At 49.6% G+C, this 17,965-nt stretch overlaps 1 protein-coding gene across 2 annotated transcripts; it reads right to left on the reverse strand.

The window, feature by feature from the left end:
* Positions 1 to 2,850: 2,850 nt before the first annotated feature.
* LOC106862089 (class I histocompatibility antigen, F10 alpha chain-like) lies at positions 2,851 to 9,610 on the reverse strand. 2 transcript variants are annotated; one of them, XM_088158273.1, is made up of 8 exons: positions 9,488 to 9,610; positions 7,020 to 7,283; positions 6,374 to 6,646; positions 3,986 to 4,258; positions 3,786 to 3,893; positions 3,652 to 3,687; positions 3,500 to 3,532; positions 2,851 to 3,086 (listed from the first exon to the last, which is right to left on the reverse strand). In XM_088158273.1, the coding sequence occupies exons 1-8, from the start codon at positions 9,558 to 9,560 to the stop codon at positions 3,073 to 3,075; spliced, it is 1,074 nt and encodes a 357-aa protein (XP_088014399.1). In that variant the 5' UTR covers positions 9,561 to 9,610; the 3' UTR covers positions 2,851 to 3,072. The 2 variants fall into 2 exon arrangements, with proteins under 2 accessions (XP_088014399.1, XP_088014398.1); XM_088158272.1 differs by having other exon boundaries at positions 2,851 to 3,089; positions 9,488 to 9,608.
* Between the last annotated feature and the right edge of the window lie 8,355 nt (positions 9,611 to 17,965).

The following is a 17,965-nucleotide window of genomic DNA, read 5'->3' on the forward strand; positions in this document are numbered from 1 at the left end:
CTCCCAAGGTTTAGGGTTGGGATATAATTCTTCTTTGGTGATGGTTGCCTGTCCTGGGATACTGGTCAGGCTGACCCCCACATCTCCCCATGTCTGATTAACAGTAAAAATAGAACTAAAAATTTTGTAAAACTTTATAAAAACATCCTAACAGACAAGGAACAACTAACAATATAAAACGACAATTATGAAGATAAGTAACCCCGTTTTCATTATGGACAACACGCACTCCTTGATTCCCCAACTTTTAAAGACACCATCCAACCTGTCTTTGTCATCATTAATTTGTAACTCTTTGACTCTCTCTCTGAGGACTTGAATACTTAGCACCATTACATGTTACCAATTGAATTCTTTATCCATAACATAAGGTATTGCAGTAATCCATTTGAACTGAAACACTTCCTATTCTTGACCCTCTAATGGTGCATGTGGAAGATTGAGAGGCCACGAATCCCAAAAATCTACAGGATTGTATTTCAGCTTATCAATGGGACTGTTCCTTTGCATATTACAGATGGCCTTTTTATTTACTGGCCACTCATCTATGGCCAGACCTACCAGCCATGTTGAAAAGGGGTTATTTGGGGTGGGAACAGATAAACATAAAGTCTCCTGGTGTGTTATGTTCTCTAAAGGCTCGCTGTTAGGAGTTGGGAGTACTGGAACATTCCAGTGGGTCGTCCTTTAATGGCTGTAGGTAAGGTTTGATGGTTTTGGCTGGTACCACCGAGGTCCTCTATCTGTGGAGACACAACCCCATCCATTCCCCCAGTTATTAATCGAAATGATCCTAAAATTTGATTTGTTTCAGGCTCTTTTACTAACACTGATGGTCATCAGCATCATCAGCATGTGGATTTCTGTCACAGCGCGAGGCCGGCTCATGCTCCAGTGCAAGTTTTTTGATGGCAGCCTGGGGAAATTGCCTTTAGAAGAAAACTGTTTAGCCTGGGGTTGGTTTTGACCAGGAACTGGGTATCTCCCTTTTCTCTGTGGACAGTCTTTTCAGAAATGTCCCTGTGGAACACATCGAAAGCAAGTGGGTTGTTATTGTGATTGTGGTGTTTTAAAAGGAAACTGCACAGCCACCAGGGCTTTTGCAACTCCCTGCCCCATGGCCTGGGCCTGTCCTGCTGCCACATTCATCCCGAGACGATTGCACGCCTCGATCATCTGGAGGATCATTGGTGGTGGTTCTCGTGGCAGGGCGTGCAACACCTTTGGACACTAGGAGTTACCATGAGCTACTGCCAATGTCTCTAACAGCTTGTTCCTGGTCCTAGCATCGGGAATTTGTTTTTCCAATGCTTGTGTGAACTGGTCTACAAATTCCAATAGGCTCTTGCCTAACAATAGTATACTCCGAGTTAGGATTGCTGTCATCTGATACATGGACCAATGCTTTAAACAAAAATTTTTAATTTTGCTGAGTACTTGCCTAATGACTGCTGCTGTTTGCTCCTCAGGTTGGCTAAATTGACCTTTCCCAGTTAGGTGGTCCATCATTTATGCTGCTCTGGCTGTGTCATTCAAACTTAACTGAAACTTAACCCAAACTTGACTGAAGCAAGCCCGCATTGGCTGCCTGTCACTGCGGTGTCGCTGTTGACGAGTCCCTTCACAGAATCAGCTCTCTGATCCTGTGGTGTCCACGCATCTTCCCGGCCCATCACTGCCTCACACACGAGGTGACCACCACCCCACTCTCTGGCCATCTGACCCGCAGCTGAGCCCTTCCCAGAGTGCCTTTTGGTGGATAAAAGTGAACGGAAGTGCACAGGATTTAACAAAGATAGAAAAGGTCCTTATTCTGTAAGGCGTTCCTTCTTTCCTACATTTATGGTCATCACCATTATCTCATGGTCATGGTCACCTAATGGTCCTCTCACAGTCTCCTCATGGTCACAATCATCTCACAGCCATGGCTGTGTCATGATCATCTCATGGTCTTGATCAGCACACAGCCATGGTGTGTTGGGGTCATCTCATGGCCACCTCTAGGTCAAGATCCTGTCATGGTCGTCTCACAGCCTTCAGAATTTCATGGCCATGGTGGTGTCATGGTCATGTTGTGGTCATCTCATTGTCACCATCATCTTGTGGTCATCTCATGGTCACGGCCATCTCATGGTCATGGTCCTTTCCTGATCACCATCATCTTATGCTCACGGTCATCTCACTGTAATGGTCACCTCATGATCATGTCATGGTCACCTCATGGTCATCTCATGGCCACGACCACATCAGGGTCACCTCAAGGCCATGGTTGTGCCATGGCCAACCCATGGTCATCTCTTGGTCCAAATCATCTCATGGTCAGGGCCGTGGTTGTGTCATGGTCACTCTCATCTCACGGCCATCTCATGCTCGTGTCATGGCCAGGGAACTTCTCCAAGATCCCGAGCCGTGATTTTGGGACACTCAAGGACCTTTGGGGACAATGAGGCCTGGCCTGACCCTTCCCCCCATCCCACTGCCCCTCCAGGAGCCCAACGTGGCCAAACTCTCCTGAGCACACCTTGGACATGGGACACAGAGCAGGAAATGAATCCTGGGGGATGGAGCTGGATGTGGCTGGCAAGTCCCAATTCCAATCCTGCTGTCATGGTCCTGCTCGTGCTGTCCCCAAGGTGTTCCTGGTGTACCCACTGTGCTTCTGGTGTCCCCATTCCCATTCCTGGTGTCCAAATGCTCTTCCTGGTGTCCCCATTCTCATTCCTGCTGTTCCCATCTCTGTCCCTGCTGTCCCCATCCCTATCCCCAGTGTCCCCATCCATGTTCCTGGCTCCCAGAGAGGAATTGCCAGACACTGGAGGAGGGAACTCTGATTTATTGCTCAAAGCAGGATTTATTGCCCCAAGGAGGATTTACTGCCCCAAAGCAGGATAATTTCACAGCAGAACTAAAGCGTTGGGAATATTTGTGGTTCCAGGCTTCAAAACACTGGAAAATCAGAAATGGATCCATTAGCAAAAGCTGTGGGTGTGTGGGAGGAGCAGGATGAGTTCTGCTGGCAGCTCTTGGTTTCCTGGGAAGAGGGAAGGGGCTGGATCCAGCTCCACGGATCGCTCAGGCAGTGATTCCTGCTGGGATGAGAAAGTGTCACGGTGCCACCCTGTCCCTGTCTGCATCCCACAGGATGGACCTGGCTGGAGCCCATGGAGAGCACAAACTGCTCCGGAATCTCACCTGATCCCTTCCCAGACCTGCCCCATCCCACACCCATCACACAAGGGAATCCCTCCCTGATCCTGCCCCATCCATCCATCCATCCATCCATCCATCCATCCATCCATCCATCCATCCATCCATCCATCCATCCATCCCACATTAATCCCGCTCCATCATTCCCACATGATCCCATTCCAAAATCCAGCCCCTATCCCACTCCACAATTCCATCTGATCCTGCTCTGATCCGGAATTCCTCCATGATCCCAATCTGTCCATCCTGCCACAATCCCCTTTTGGAATCTCACCCTGATCCCGCTCTGTACCTGCATTCAAGCCGTTAGTTCCCACATCTTGTCCTGCAGAAAGAGAAGATCCATGAGATTCCAGCATGGATCACACACTGGGATTAACCCCAGGGTCCATCCTAGGATCCACAAAGAGGGGATCCAGAGCTGGATCCACCACTGGTACTCACCGGCTGCTATGTTGTATCCAGTCCTGTCCCTCCTCCCTGTGGAAAAACAGTGGGATAAGCGTTGGTGGCACAGGATTCCCAGAACTGTGTCGGGTGGATCCGTGCCCCTTCCCGGCCCCCATCCCGTGTGTTACCGGATTGGCGCTTCCAGACAATGAATCCAATGAGGGCAATGAGGATGATGATGGCAGCGATGATGGACACAGCAACCACCACGACGAGATTCCCGCCAGAAGTCGGGTCTGGAAAATGCAGGATGGTGAGGAGAGGGAGGGGAATCCCCATTTGGGAATTCCAAATTCCCAATTCCCACATTCCACATTCCCAGCCTCACCCCAAGCGTAGATCCCGGGCCCCGACATTCCGGGATGCTCCACCCGGCACCGGTACTGCTCCCGCTCCTCCGGCCGCGCCTCGATCCTGGCCCAGGTGTGGAAGGTGCCGTCACTGTTGGGAACGATCCCGCCCCACTCCGTCTCCTGATCCCAGATTTCATCCCCCTTCATCCAGTTGACTGCGATGGAGCTGGGGTAGAATCCGTACGCGTGGCAGGACAAGATCAGCGTCCCGTGTTCCTCTTTTCCAGACACATGGACATCAGGGGGCTCTGGAATGGGATAACGGTGAGAGACATCCATGGAATTCGATTGAGTCCATGGGTGAGATCTGGCCCTGGAATTCCCACTGGAATGGGATGGGGATGACATCTCCCCATGGAATTTCCACTGGAATCAGATGGAGAAGACATCTGCCCATCGAATTCCCACTATATTAGGATGAGAGAGAGATCTGCCAATGGAATTCTATGGGAATGGGATGGGGTGACCTCTACTCATGGAATTCCCACAGGAATGGGATAAGGGTAAGATCCGGACATGGAATTCCCAGTAAAATGGGACGGGGGAGAGATCTGCCCCTGGAATTCCCACTGGAAATGGATGGGGTGCGATCTGCCCATGGAATTCAGATTGGAATGGGATGGGGTTGAAATCTGCCCATGGAATTTCATGGGAATGGGACGGGGTGAGATCTGCCCCACAAATTCCCACTGGAAGGGGATGGTGGTAAAATCTGCCCCTGGAAATCCATGAAAATGGGACAGGGGTGAGATTCACCCATGGAGTTCCCAGTGGAATGGGATGTGGGTGAGATCTGTCCCTGTGTCCTAGGGTGATGTTATGGTGTTTGTATCTCCAATCGTGTGTCCTGTTTATGTTTGGTATTATGTCCTGTGCTTCCAGGACTGAGTCTGAGAGTGAAGCTTTGTTTTGTCTTGTTATCAGCCGGCTCACCTCCCCCATGGTCTATGTTTAGGAGAGGTTTTAGCTCGGCTTGCTTGCTTGCTTGCCTGCTTGCTTGCTTCTGCCTCTATTTCTTTCCATTGCTTTGCCCTTGCTTTTTGCTTATTAGTTAGTTCAGCTAGGCAGTCCAACTTTTTCCCTGGACTGTTTTCTCTTCCACCCCGTCCCCTCCCTCTCCTGGATACCATCTGAACCTGTTCCAGACGGGGACCTGGGAAACCCCAAGAAACACCGGGAGTCTACACTCTGTCACCTGCAGCAGTCATTCCCCAGCGCCGGAGACTGATAACTGAGCGACCACTCGCCAGAGAGACTGAACTTGTCATCCCTTCAGAACGGTGAAAGAGTTTTTTTGTCAGCTGGTGTTGTCTTTTTCCCTGTGCTGGGGAGTGTCTTGCTTGTTAAATAAACAGGTTTTTTCTCCCACTCTTCTCCGAGGAAATTCTTCCCGAACCCGGTGGGGTGGGGGGGAGGAGTCGTGGGGTTTGCTGTCTGGGGGCTCCTTCTGGAGGTTTTCCCCCAAATTTGCCCAAAACCAGGACACCCTGGAATTCCCACTGGAATGGGATGGGTGAGAACTGCCCATCGAAATCCCACTGCAATGGGACGGGTTTAAATCTGCCCATGGAATTCCATGGGAATGGGACAGGGGTGTGATCTGCCCATGGATTTCCCACTTGAATGGGATGGGGGTGAGACCTGCCCATGGAATTCCTACTGCAATAGCATGGGGGTGAGATCTGGAAATGGAATTCCCAGTAAAACGAGATGGAGGAGACATCTGCCCATGGAATTCCCACTGGAAATTGATGTGGGTGAGAACTGCCCATGGAATTCAGATTGGAATGGCATGGGGTTAAAATGTACCCATGGAATTCCTTGGGAATGGGACAGGGGTGAGATCTGTCCATGGAATTCCCACTGGAATGGGATGGGGGTGAGATCTGTCCCAGGAATTCGGGTTGGAATGGGATGGTGGTAAAATCTGCCCCTGGAATTCCATGAGAATGGGACAGGGGTGAGATTCAACCATGGAATTCCTACTGGAATAGGATGGGGGTGAGACCTGTCCATGGAATTCCCACTGCAATGGGTTGGGGGTGAGATCTTTCCCTGGAATTCCCACTTGAATGCAATGGGGGTGAGACCTGTCCATGGAATTCCCACTGGAATGGGATGGGGCTGAGTCCTGTCTGTGGAATTCCCAATGGAATGGGATGGGGGTGAGATCTTTCCCTGGAATTCCCACTGGAATGGGATGGGGGTGAGACCTGTCCATGGAATTCCCACTGGAATGGGATGGGGGTGAGACCTGTCCATGGAATTCCCACTGGAATGGGATGGGGGTGAGATCTTTCCCTGGAATTCCCATGGTCCCAAATCTTCCATAGCCCACATTCCCACAGGAATTCTGCTCCTACCTTTGCGGTCCAGCTTCTTCTGCCCATATCCGACGTATTTCTGGAGCCATTCCGGGCAGACCTGCCCCAGGTAATTTATCCAGCTCTCAGCCACGTTCTCATGTTCCAAGCGCCTCCTGGTGATCTCAGCAGCGCTGTCGGCCGCCACGAATCTCCCGGATCCCAGGTCAAAGGAGATGAAATCCCACCCGTCGTAGCCAAACTGCTCAGATCCACGGATGCTCCCGTCAGACAGGAGGTCACAGCCGTAAACTCGCAACCACGTGTGGAGACCTGGGGGGATTGTACCCACAGAGACCCATGGAATTGTGTCCCAGCTCCACAGAGCCCCATTCCAACCCTATGGAGCCTCAGAGTCTGATGGAGACCCACAGGGCCTCATCCTAACCCCATGGATCCACATCCCAACCCATGGATCTCAACCCCACAGATCCCATCCCAACCCCAAGGATCCCCACTTACACCCATGGATCACAGGATATCCCATACCAACCTAATGGATCCCCAACTCAGCCCCTTGGCGCCCTGTGAATCCACATTCAGGCCCTATGGATCCACACCCCAGCCCCACGGATCCACAACCCAACCCACAGATCTATCCCAGCCCCACAGATCCCATCCCAGCCCCACAGATGCCCCCACTCACCCCTGCTCTGGTTGTACCGGTCCCGCAGTATATCCAGGTGCCTGGCAGTCACGTGCTGGTTCTGCTCACAGATCTGGGTCTCCTCATCCCAATATCCCGGCTCGACTCCATCCTTTATCCACTGTGTCAGCGGCTCCGCCCGGCCCCGCTCGCTGTCATAGCGTGTGAAGGGGATCCCATCCAGGTACCCAATGTCCATGAACTGGGGGACCCCCGGGCTGGGCTCTGACACTGCCACAAACAGGTAACGCAGGGAGTGGAGAACTGGGGGGACACAGAGATTTGGGCGGATTGAGGGGGTCATGGATGAATGAAAGGGGAACTGGGAGAGCCGGGAATGGGGTGCATGGGGACCCAGTGTTCAGGAATTGGGGCTCAGGGGACTCCCAATGTCGAAAAAAGGGGGATACAAAGACTGGGAGAGGTGGGATAGGGGTTCCAGGGAATCCCTGTGCCCAGGAAAGGGGGTCCAGGAGGCTCCAGTGATAAGGAAAGGGGGTCACAAGGTGGGGACACCTGGCATGGCTGGAATGGGGGCCTCAGAGGTCCTTAATGCAGACAGAAATCAGGGTTGGGACTGAGAGAAGCAGGAATGGGGGTCCAGGAGGTCTCAGGGTCAAGGGAAAGGGGAGTCTGAGGCTGGAGAGGGTGGGATAGATGGGAAAGGGAGTGTAGTGGGGATTGGTACTGGATAAGGGAGTGCAGGGTGCACCAGTGCCCAGGACAGGAAATTCAGGCGCATCCCAGAGTCCAGAATCCTCCCTGGGACCCTCCACGACCCCCCAGGGACCTTCCTGGAGCCCTGGGACCCCCTGCAGGAGGAGAAGGAGGTGAAGAACTGGGGGCATGCAGACATTGGGGGGGCAGGAAGGAGAACGGGGAGAGCCGGGAAGGGTCCAAGGTTCAAGGAAAGGTCTGGGAGAGGCGGGATGGGGGGTCCAGGGGGTCCCTGTGCCCAGGAAAGAGGGTCCAGAGGTCCCCGGTGTTGAGGGAATGGGGGCCCTGGGAGCTGGGAAAGGCAGGAATGGGGGTTCAGGGGGTCCCTGGGTCACGGGAAAGGGGGATCTGGAGATGGGAGAGGCGAGTGGATCCTGAAGGCTCAGCCTGGGAGACAGGAAAGAGACCGAGGGAGAGCGGTGGGGGAGGGGACGAGGGAAAGGGGGAATTCCAGGGAGTTCATCTGGATCCCATTGGATCCCCGCTGCGACCCTGCTGAGACCCCTGGGACACCGGGGACCCTCTGGGACGCCATTTCGGGAAGCGGCGGGAGTGGAAAACGGGGGGGGACACGAAAGTTGGGAATTCTAGGAGGTCCAAAGGTCAAGGAAAAGGGCGGGAATGGGGCCTGGGAAAAGCGGGATGCCGGAAAATGAGGTGCATTGGGGTCCCAGGCCCGGAAATGGAGATTCAGGGATGTCCCAGTGCCCAGGAATGGGGGTCAGAAGGGCTCCCATGCTGCGATTCGGGGTTTAAAGGATCCTGATCCCCAGGAATGAGGATTCAGGGGGGTCCCGGGGCCAGATAAGGGGTTCCAGGGGGGTCCCGGTGCTGGGGAAGTGTATGGGAATCACAGGACCCAAACAGGGGATTCAGGGGAGTTTTCCTGCCTGGGAATGAAAGTTTAGGGGGTTCTGGTGCCCAGGAAGGGGGTTCAGGGGGGTTCCTGGTCTGCAATTCGGGGTTCAAAGGGATCCTGATCCCCAGGAATGGTTCAGGGAAGTGCTGGTGCCAGTTAAGGGGGTACAGGGGGGTCCTCATACCGGGAAAGGGCTTGGGGGGGGGGGGTCACAGGTCCCAAAATGGGGCGATGGAGTGTTTCCCGTACCCGGGAATGAAGTTTAGGGGGATCCCAGTGCCTGGAAATGAAAGTTCAGGGGGGTTCCCGATCCACGATTCGGGGTTCAAAGGGATCCAGATCCCCAGGAATGGGGGTTCATGGGGGTGCCGGTGCCAGATAAGGGGGTACAGGGGGATCCCGGTGCCCGGAAATTGGTGCTCATGGGGGTCCCCGTGCCCAGGAATGGGGGTACAGGGGGGTTCTGAAACCGGGGAAGGGGATGGGGGGGTCATAGGACCCAAAATAGGCGGGGGGGGGGTCCCGTACCCGAGGATGAAGGTTAAGGGGGTTCCCGGTGCCCGGAAATGGAAGTTCAGGGCGTTTGCCGGTCTGCGATTCGGGGTTCAAAGGAATCCTGATCCCCAGGAATGAGGGTTTAAGGGGGTCCCGGGGCCAGATGAGGGGGTTCAGGAGTGTCCCGGTGCCCGGAAATTGGTACTCAAAAGCGTCCCCATGCCCAGAAATGGGGGTAGAGGGGGGTCTTGGTGCTGGGGAAGGGGATTAAGGGGGGGTCACAGGACCCGAAATGCGGATTCCAGGCGTTCCCCTACCCGGGAATGAAGGTTTAGGGGTTTCCTGGTGCCCGGAAACGGACGTTCAAGGGGGTCGTGATTTCAAGGGTCCCACTCACCTTTCGTCGCGCCCCCCGGCCCCGCCAAGAGCAGCCCCAGGAGCCCCAAGAGCAGCCCCAGCGCTGGAGCCATCGCGCTGCTCCGCTTCGAGCCCGCCCGGACCTGACCCAGTCTGGCCCCGCCCCCAGAGCCGCCTCCTGCCTCGCCATTGGCGGCGCTATTTCCTGTTCGCCAATGGAAGCCCGACATCTGAGTGACGTCACCCGGCGCCAGGTAGATCCCGGTCTCTCAGGTTGGGACGCGAAAGCGAAAGAGACCGAGGGAGCGCGGTGGGGGGAGGGGAGGTCGGGGAATTCCACAGAATTCCTCTGGATCCCTCTGGATCCCCGCTGCGATCCCCCGGAGCCCTCTGAGAACCACCTGGGACCCCCTTAAGAAAGCGCCGGGTAAGCCGTTTCGGATCCTTGTTTTTAAAAATGTATAAATTGAGACCCAAAGCAAAATTCGATTAAATGATCTGCTGTTACTATCAGAGACAAAAAATAATTTATTGGGGAAGGATTTAATAATAGCATTGGATTTGAAAATTGAAGTATCCCGAGGGCAACTTAAAATTTATGCCTTAACCAAAAAGATGAGGAACAAATATGTGCTGAGGTGTGGTACACCCCTGGGGAAATAGGGACATTAAAAATCAAACCCATCAAAGTGAAAATCACTGATCCTGATTTGCCAATCCGAGTTTGTCAATATCCAATATCATTAGAAGGGAGCCCGGGCCTTCAGCCTGTTACAGAAAACCTTTTGCAACAAGAGATTTCAGAACCATGTATGTCCCCACATAATCCTCTTATTCTGCCTGTCAAAAAGACAGACGGGAATTACAGATTGGTACAGGATTTGAGGGCTATAAATCAGCGAACTGTCATCAAATTTCCAGTAGTAGCAAACCCTTACACCCTCTTAAGCCAGCTGTCCCCTGGCTACACTTGGTATAGTGTAATAGATCTAAAAGATGCCTTCTGGGCATGCCCGTTAGAGGAAAGTAGCAGAGATTGCTTTGCCTTTGAATGGGAAGATCCTGATAAGGGCAGGAAACAACAACTGCGTTGGACACTATTGCCTCAGGGCTTTACAGACTCCCCCAATGCCTTTGGGCAGCCCTAGAAGAATTAATGCAATCTTTTGAGCTACTAGAAGGGGTGAAATGGTTACAATATGTAGATGATCTATTAATAGCACAAAAAAAGGCCAGAAATCTAGTAGAAATGGGACTATATGACTTTTAAACTTTTTGGCACAGCAGGGTTTGAAGGTATGCAAAGCTAAATTTGAATTCACAGAACCAGAAGTAGAATATTTAGGTCATTGGTTAAGTAAAGGGAAAAAGAAATTGGATCCTAACAGAGTGTCTGGAATACTAAGCCTGGGACTCCAAAGACTAAAAAAGAAGTGAGGAAAATGTTGGGACTGCTGGGATACTGTCATCAATGAATAGAGGGATTTAGTGAGAAAGTGAAATTTCTATATAAAAAAATTACCAGTAATCGCCTGAAATGGGCAGAGGAGGATGACAAAAGTTTAGAAAAGGTCAGACATGCTTTAATTCAAGCCCCTGTTCTCAGTCTCCCAGATTTGGAGAGACCATTTCAATTATTTGTAAACACCTCTGATCAAACAGCATATGGGGTGCTCAGCCAGGAATGGGCAGGCAGTCGAAAGCCAGTGGGATTTTATTCTAAACTGCTCGACCCTGTCAGTCGGGCTTGGCCCACATGTCTGCAGGCCCCAGTGGCCACAGCACTTTTAATGGAAGAAGCCTGAAAAGTCACCTTTGGGGCGACCCTAGTGGTCCACACCCCCATAATGTGAGGGGAATTCTGAATCAAAAAGCCGAGAAATGGTTAACTGATACCCGAATATTAAAATATGAAGCTATTCTAATCACTTCCCCAGACTTAGAGCTAAAAGCAGCAACTGCTCAAAGTCCTGCACAATTCCTGTATGGAGAACCAGGAGAAAATTTAGAATGTGATTGTGTGGACAATTACTCTTCAGTAAAAAGAAACGATAAAGAAGTTCAGGGCAGAACTGCATGAGAATTAATAGGTTTTAGCAGATGGCAGGGAAAGTTTACTCAAAACCCAGGCCAGACAAATTACTGAACAATTACATCAATGATCTCTTTGGCGAACGAGAGTGCTAGCAGAACAATTTTTACATTTTTTTGGATGCATTGGCATTTTTGATATTGCAAAGCAGAGCATCCAGACTTGGTTAACTTGTTCAGAAAATTAATTAAAAGTTATGCTACAAGGTCCATCAGGAGAATGGAAATTTGCTTACAGACCCTTTGAAAGAATACAAATAGATTTTACAGAATTCCCAAAAATAGGAAGATGGAACTATTTACTAGTAATGGTAACAAATTAACCCACTGGGTAGAGGCATACCCTGCAGCTAGAGCCACATCACAAGTGGCAGCCAAAATATTGTTGGAACACATAATCCCAAGGTATGGCCTGGTTCGAGCAATAGACTCAGAGCAGGGGACGCACTTTACATCAAAGGTGCTGCAGTCACTGACCCCGGCACTGGGCATCAGCTGGGAGTATCACACACCTTGGCACCCTCAGAGTTCTGGCAGGGTTGAAAGGATGAATCAAACATTGAAACAACAGCTGTCAAAATTAATGATTGAGACTAAAATGCCATGGACAAAGTGCCTCCCACCAGCCCTGTCTAATATATGAATAATGCCAAATTGGAAAACAGGGATTTCACCATATGAAATGCTGTATGGTATGCCTGACCCTAAAGGAGAACAACTTGATCCAGCTTTATTTCAGGACCCTTCCCTCCAGAATTACATAATAATAATCAATAAAAATTTGCAAGAATTAAGGGAGAAGGGAATTTTAGCTAAAACCATCCCTCTAAGATTTGCCATAGATAAGATTAGGCCACGACAACATGTGTTAATTAAAGTATGGAAAAAAGAAAATCTAGATCCAAAATGGGAAGGACTGTATTTGGTTCTGTTAACAACTGAAACAGCTGTGAGGACACCTGAAAAAGGATGGACACGTGTGAGTAGAGTCCAGGGTCCTGTAACCCCTCCTACTGCAGGTTGGGCAGTGACATCCGAGCCTGGAGACCTCAAAGGGCGAATCCAGAGCTCTCGATGTTGGCACTGGATCAATTTGTCTCGAAGGTCTCCCAGTCAGGACTGAAAGTCACCTGTCCTGAAGCCAGGTGTGATTGTAACCCCTTCATCAAAAAGAGTTGTCCATATTGTCCTGAGCTGTGGTGGTCTCATGCCTATGGTGGGTATCTCCCATTCACATTATGTGTCCAATGTAGAAGAAAGGAACAGAAGGAAACTGTTAAGGTGCTAAATACCCTATCAGCACGAGGAAAAATCGAAATTGATGATCATAACTGGTGGGAGTTATTTGAGAATGGAACAAGAGGAAAAGAGAAAGCCAGAGCAGAGGTTTTGGCAATAGAGTGTCAGAAGGGTTGTGTATACCGAGCTGTTACTGCTGTACCTCGTACTGGAATGTTAAAGCTAAATTTGGGACAAAATTAAGAAACACTACCAAAAGAGAAAGACAAAGTGGGAGAGCCCAGGACATAGAAATTGATGATAATGGTGAAGTAATTACTAAAATTGCCGAAGAAATATAACAAATAGCCCATGTACCTGTACAAACCTGGAACTCTATGTTTAATGATAATTGGTGGAATAACCTGTTGGGGGGAGATTGGCGGAAGGAATTAGGTTTTATGTTAACATGTGCATTATTAGGAGTACTGTTCATCCCTTGTCTTGTTCCACGCTTCATTCGACTAATCCAGTCGTTGGTTCAAGGAATGCAAGTTGCTACAATACCAATAGACCCTGAGAAGGCAACAAAACTAATGGCAGTGAATGAATTAAATCTGGTACAAGAAGTCCTGTCAAAATTTGTAGCCAACACATGAATCAATGGGATAAAAGAAAAGAAGTGGTGAAATTGTGATAATTAATAAAAGATTTGTGTTACTCACAAAAGTATTGCGATTTGTATGAGCCAGAATACTAAGGTCTGAAGTGAAGCATGGACACTAGATAAAGAAAAATATATGATTAAATCATTCTGTTTTAAATCACCATGTAATGTTATGTTATATGTTATGTTATGTTATATGTTATGTTATGTTATGTTATGTTATCCAAATAAGTTACATCAACTGCCAGCTTGCAAAATCACACTTTTGGATAGCCCTTCCTGCCTTTGTTTGATCACTGCTGCCTCTCTCAAGGACCAGACTTGCAGATTTCCCTGGTGGTTGTCTACAAAGACCAGATGGTTATCTGTGAGACTGACTATTGCCCAGAGGCTTTGTGAGTTTGGATGCAGATGCTTCTTCGACCACCACTGCTTACCTGCCCAAATTATGACAGCAAAATACTAAAAATTATTGATTACAATGAGAAACCACAGTATAAGAAGAGGCAGCAAACCAAGGTTGGAGGGAGTGTGGAGTGGACGGTGACCCCTCACATTCCCCAGCACTGTTTGCTGTTTCTCTATCAAATAAAGCAATCTAAATTTTGCTGAATATCGAGACTGTTGTTTCTCATTCATAATAAGCGGGAGGTGAGTGACAGGATCTGAGGAGATCCAGACCATGGCCGGGTCATGGTCATCTCATGGTCATCTTCAAGGTCAGCTCATGTTCACTCATGGTCACTCATGGTCATCTTATGGTCATCTCCCAATCACCATCATCTCATGCTCATGGTCACCTCATGGCCAGGATCATGTTATGGTCATGGACATGCCGTGGTCATCTCTTGGTCACAATACCTCATGCCCATGGTCATCTCACAGTTGTCATCATGTCATGGTCACAATCATGGACATTTCTTGATCACCTCATGGCCATGGTTGTGTCATCGTCATCTCATAGTCACAGTCCTCTCATGGTCATGGATATGGTCATCTCATGGTCATCTCTTGGTCATCTCACAGTCACAGTCATGTCATCAGCACAGTCATGGTCGTTTATTTCCTGATATCCATCATGTCATGCTCATGGTCAGCTCACCCTAATGGGCATCTCATGGTCACCTCATCGTCATGGTCATCTCGTGGTCATGGTCATCTCCTTATCACCATCATCTCATGGTCGTGGTCATCCTGTGGCCACAATTATTTCATAGCCGTGGTCATATTGTGGTCACCTCATGGTCATCTCCTGATCCCCATCATCTCATGTCCATTGTCATCTCACTGTAATGGTCATCTCAAGGTGATGGTTGTGTCATGGTCACCTCATGGCCATAGTTCTGTCATGGTCATCTCATATCAGGGGTCAAGGGTGGTCCCCAACAATCCTTTTTAGGCACTGCAGATATCAGGGCAGAAATGGCAAAAATTAAAGAAGAGCGGAACGACAACCACGACTCAGAAACATAAAACACTTTAATAATAATGTAAGGAAACATGGGATGAGGCCCAAAAATCCAAATACAACAACCGAGGGGACAAAGTCACTTTAGGAGCCTGGGGTTGACGACAAAGATACAGGGAGGTCCAAGGTGTAAATATGGGGTAAGAGACGGGGTGGAGTTGAGCTTTGGGTCCAATGGGGATAGGGGAAAGTGGGGCAGAAGTGGAGTAAGGGGAGGCAGGATCCAATGGGGTAGGTTGGGTGGAACACTGCTTCAGCTGAGGGCCAATGGGGATACAAGGAAGGGAGAACATTCTGGAACTGGGAGAGGTGATAATTAACGGGGAAGTGAGGGTTAGGAATATGCATGAGGTATTCACACAGGCAATCCCATAACTCTTTGTTACTTTTTTCTGGGGTCACCACAACTTAACAAATGCCTCCCAAGGTTTAGGGTTGGGATATGATTCTTCTTTGGTGATGGTTGCCTGTCCTGGGATACTGGTCAGGCTGACCCCCACATCTCCCCCTTTCTGCTTAACAGTAAAAATAGAACTGAAAGATTTTTGTAAAACTCTGTAGAAACATTCTAACAGACAAGGAAAAACTAACACTACAAAATGACAATTATGAAGATAAGTAACCCCGTTTTCATTATGGACAACACCCACCCCTTGATTCCCCAACTTTTAAAGACTCTATCAAACCAGTCTTTGTCATCATTAATTTGTAACTCTTTGACTCTCTCTCTGAAGACTTGAATACTTAGTACCATTACATCTTACCAATTGAATTCTTTATCCATAACAAAAGGTATTGCAGTAATCCATTTGAATTGAGCCAAAGAGTTCCAATTCTTGAGCCTCTAATGGTGCATGTGGAAGATTGAGAGGCCACGAATCCCAAAAATCTACAGGATTGTATTTCAGCTCACCAATGGGACTGTTCCTTTGCATATTACGAATGGCCTTTTTATTTACTGGCCACTCATCTATGGCCAGACCTACCAGCCATGTTGAAGAGGGGTTATTTGGGGTGGGAACAGATAAACATAAAGTCTCCTGGGGTGTTATGTTCGCTAAAGGCTCGCTGTTAGGAGTTGGGAGTACTGGAACTTTCTGGTGGGCAGTCCTTTAATGGCTGTAGGTAAGGTTTGATGGTTTTGGCTGGTACCAGCGAGGTCCTCTATCTGTGGAGAAACAACCCCATCCATTCCCCCAGTTATTAATCGAAATGATCCTAAAATTTGATTTGTTTCAGGCTCTTTTACTAACACTGATGGTCATCAGCATCATCAGCTTGTGGATTTCTGTCACAGCACGAGGCCGGCTCATGCTCCAGTGCAAGTTTTTTGATGGCAGCCTGGGGAAATTGCCTTTAGAAGAAAACTGTTTAGCCTGGGGTTGGTTTTGACCAGGAACTGGGTATCTCCCTTTTCTCTGTGGACAGTCTTTTCAGAAATGTCCCTGTGGAACACATCGAAAGCAAGTGGGTTGTTATTGTGATTGTGGTGTTTTAAAAGGAAACTGCACAGCCACCAGGGCTTTTGCAACTCCTTGCCCCATGGCCTGGGCCTGTCCTGCTGCCACATTCATCCCGAGACGATTGCACGCCTCGATCATCTGGAGGATCATTGGTGGTGGTTCTCGTGGCAGGGCGTGCAACACCTTTGGACACTCGGAGTTACCATGAGCTACTGCCAATGTCTCTAACAGCTTGTTCCTGGTCCTAGCATCAGGGATTTGTTTTTCCAATGCTTGTTTTAACCGATCTATAAATTCCATGTATGTCTCTCCTGGCTCTTGCCTAATATTAGTATACTCCAAGTTAGGATTGCTGCCATCTGGTACATGGACCAATGCTTTAAACAAAAATCTTTAACTTCACCACGTACTTGCCTGGGGACTGCTGCTGCTTGCTCCTCAGGTTGGCTAAATTGTCCTTTCCCAGTTAGGTGGTCCATCATTAATGCTGCTCTGGCTGTGTCATTCAGACTTAACTTAACCCAAACTTGACTGAAGCAAGCCCGCATTGGCTGCCTGTCACTGCGGTGTCGCTGTTGACGAGTCCCTTCACAGAATCAGCTCTCTGATCCTGTGGTGTCCACGCATCTTCCCAGCCCATCACTGCCTCACACACGAGGTGACCACCACCCCACTCTCTGGCCATCTGACCCGCAGCTGAGCCCTTCCCAGAGTGCCTTTTGGTGGATAAAATGAACGGAAGTGCACAGGATTTAACAAAGATAGAAAAGGTCCTTATTCTGTAAGGCGTTCCTTCTTTCCTACAGTTATGGTCATCACCATTATCTCATGCTCATGGTCACCTAATGGTCATCTCACAGCCACCTCATGGTCACAATCATCTCACAGCCATGGTTGTGTCATGATCATCTCATGGTCTTGATCAGCACACAGCCGTGGTGTGTTGGGGTCATCTCATGGCCACCTCTAGGTCAAGATCCTGTCATGGTCATCTCACAGCCTTCAGTATTTCATGGCCATGGTGGTGTCAAGGACATCTTGTGGTCATCTCATTGTCACCATCATCTTGTGGTCATCTCATGGTCATGGCCATCTCATGGTCATGGTCCTTTCCTGATCACCATCATCTTATGCATGTGGTCATCTCACTGTAATGGTCACCTCATGATCATGTCATGGTCACCTCATGGTCATCACATGGCCATGATCACATCAGGGTCACCTCAAGGCCATGGTTGTGCCACGGCCAACCCATGGTCATCTCTTGGTCCAAATCATCTCATGGTCAGGGCCGTGGTTGTGTCATGGTCACTCTCATCTCACGGCCATCTCATGCCCGTGTCATGGCCAGGGAACTTCTCCAAGATCCTGAGCCGTGATTTTGGGACACTCAAGGACCTTTGGGGACAATGAGGCCTGGCCTGACCCTTCCCCCCATCCCACTGCCCCTCCAGGAGCCCAACGTGGCCAAACTCTCCTGAGCACACCTTGGACATGGGACACAGAGCAGGAAATGAATCCTGGGGGATGGAGCTGGATGTGGCTGGCAAGTCCCAATTCCAATCCTGCTGTCATGGTCCTGCTTGTGCTGTCCCCAAGGTGTTCCTGGTG

The sequence above is a fragment of the Sturnus vulgaris genome, unplaced genomic scaffold (assembly GCF_052056855.1).
Source record: "Sturnus vulgaris isolate bStuVul1 unplaced genomic scaffold, bStuVul1.hap1 Scaffold_198, whole genome shotgun sequence".
In the NCBI taxonomy this organism is placed as follows: Eukaryota; Metazoa; Chordata; class Aves; order Passeriformes; family Sturnidae; genus Sturnus; species Sturnus vulgaris.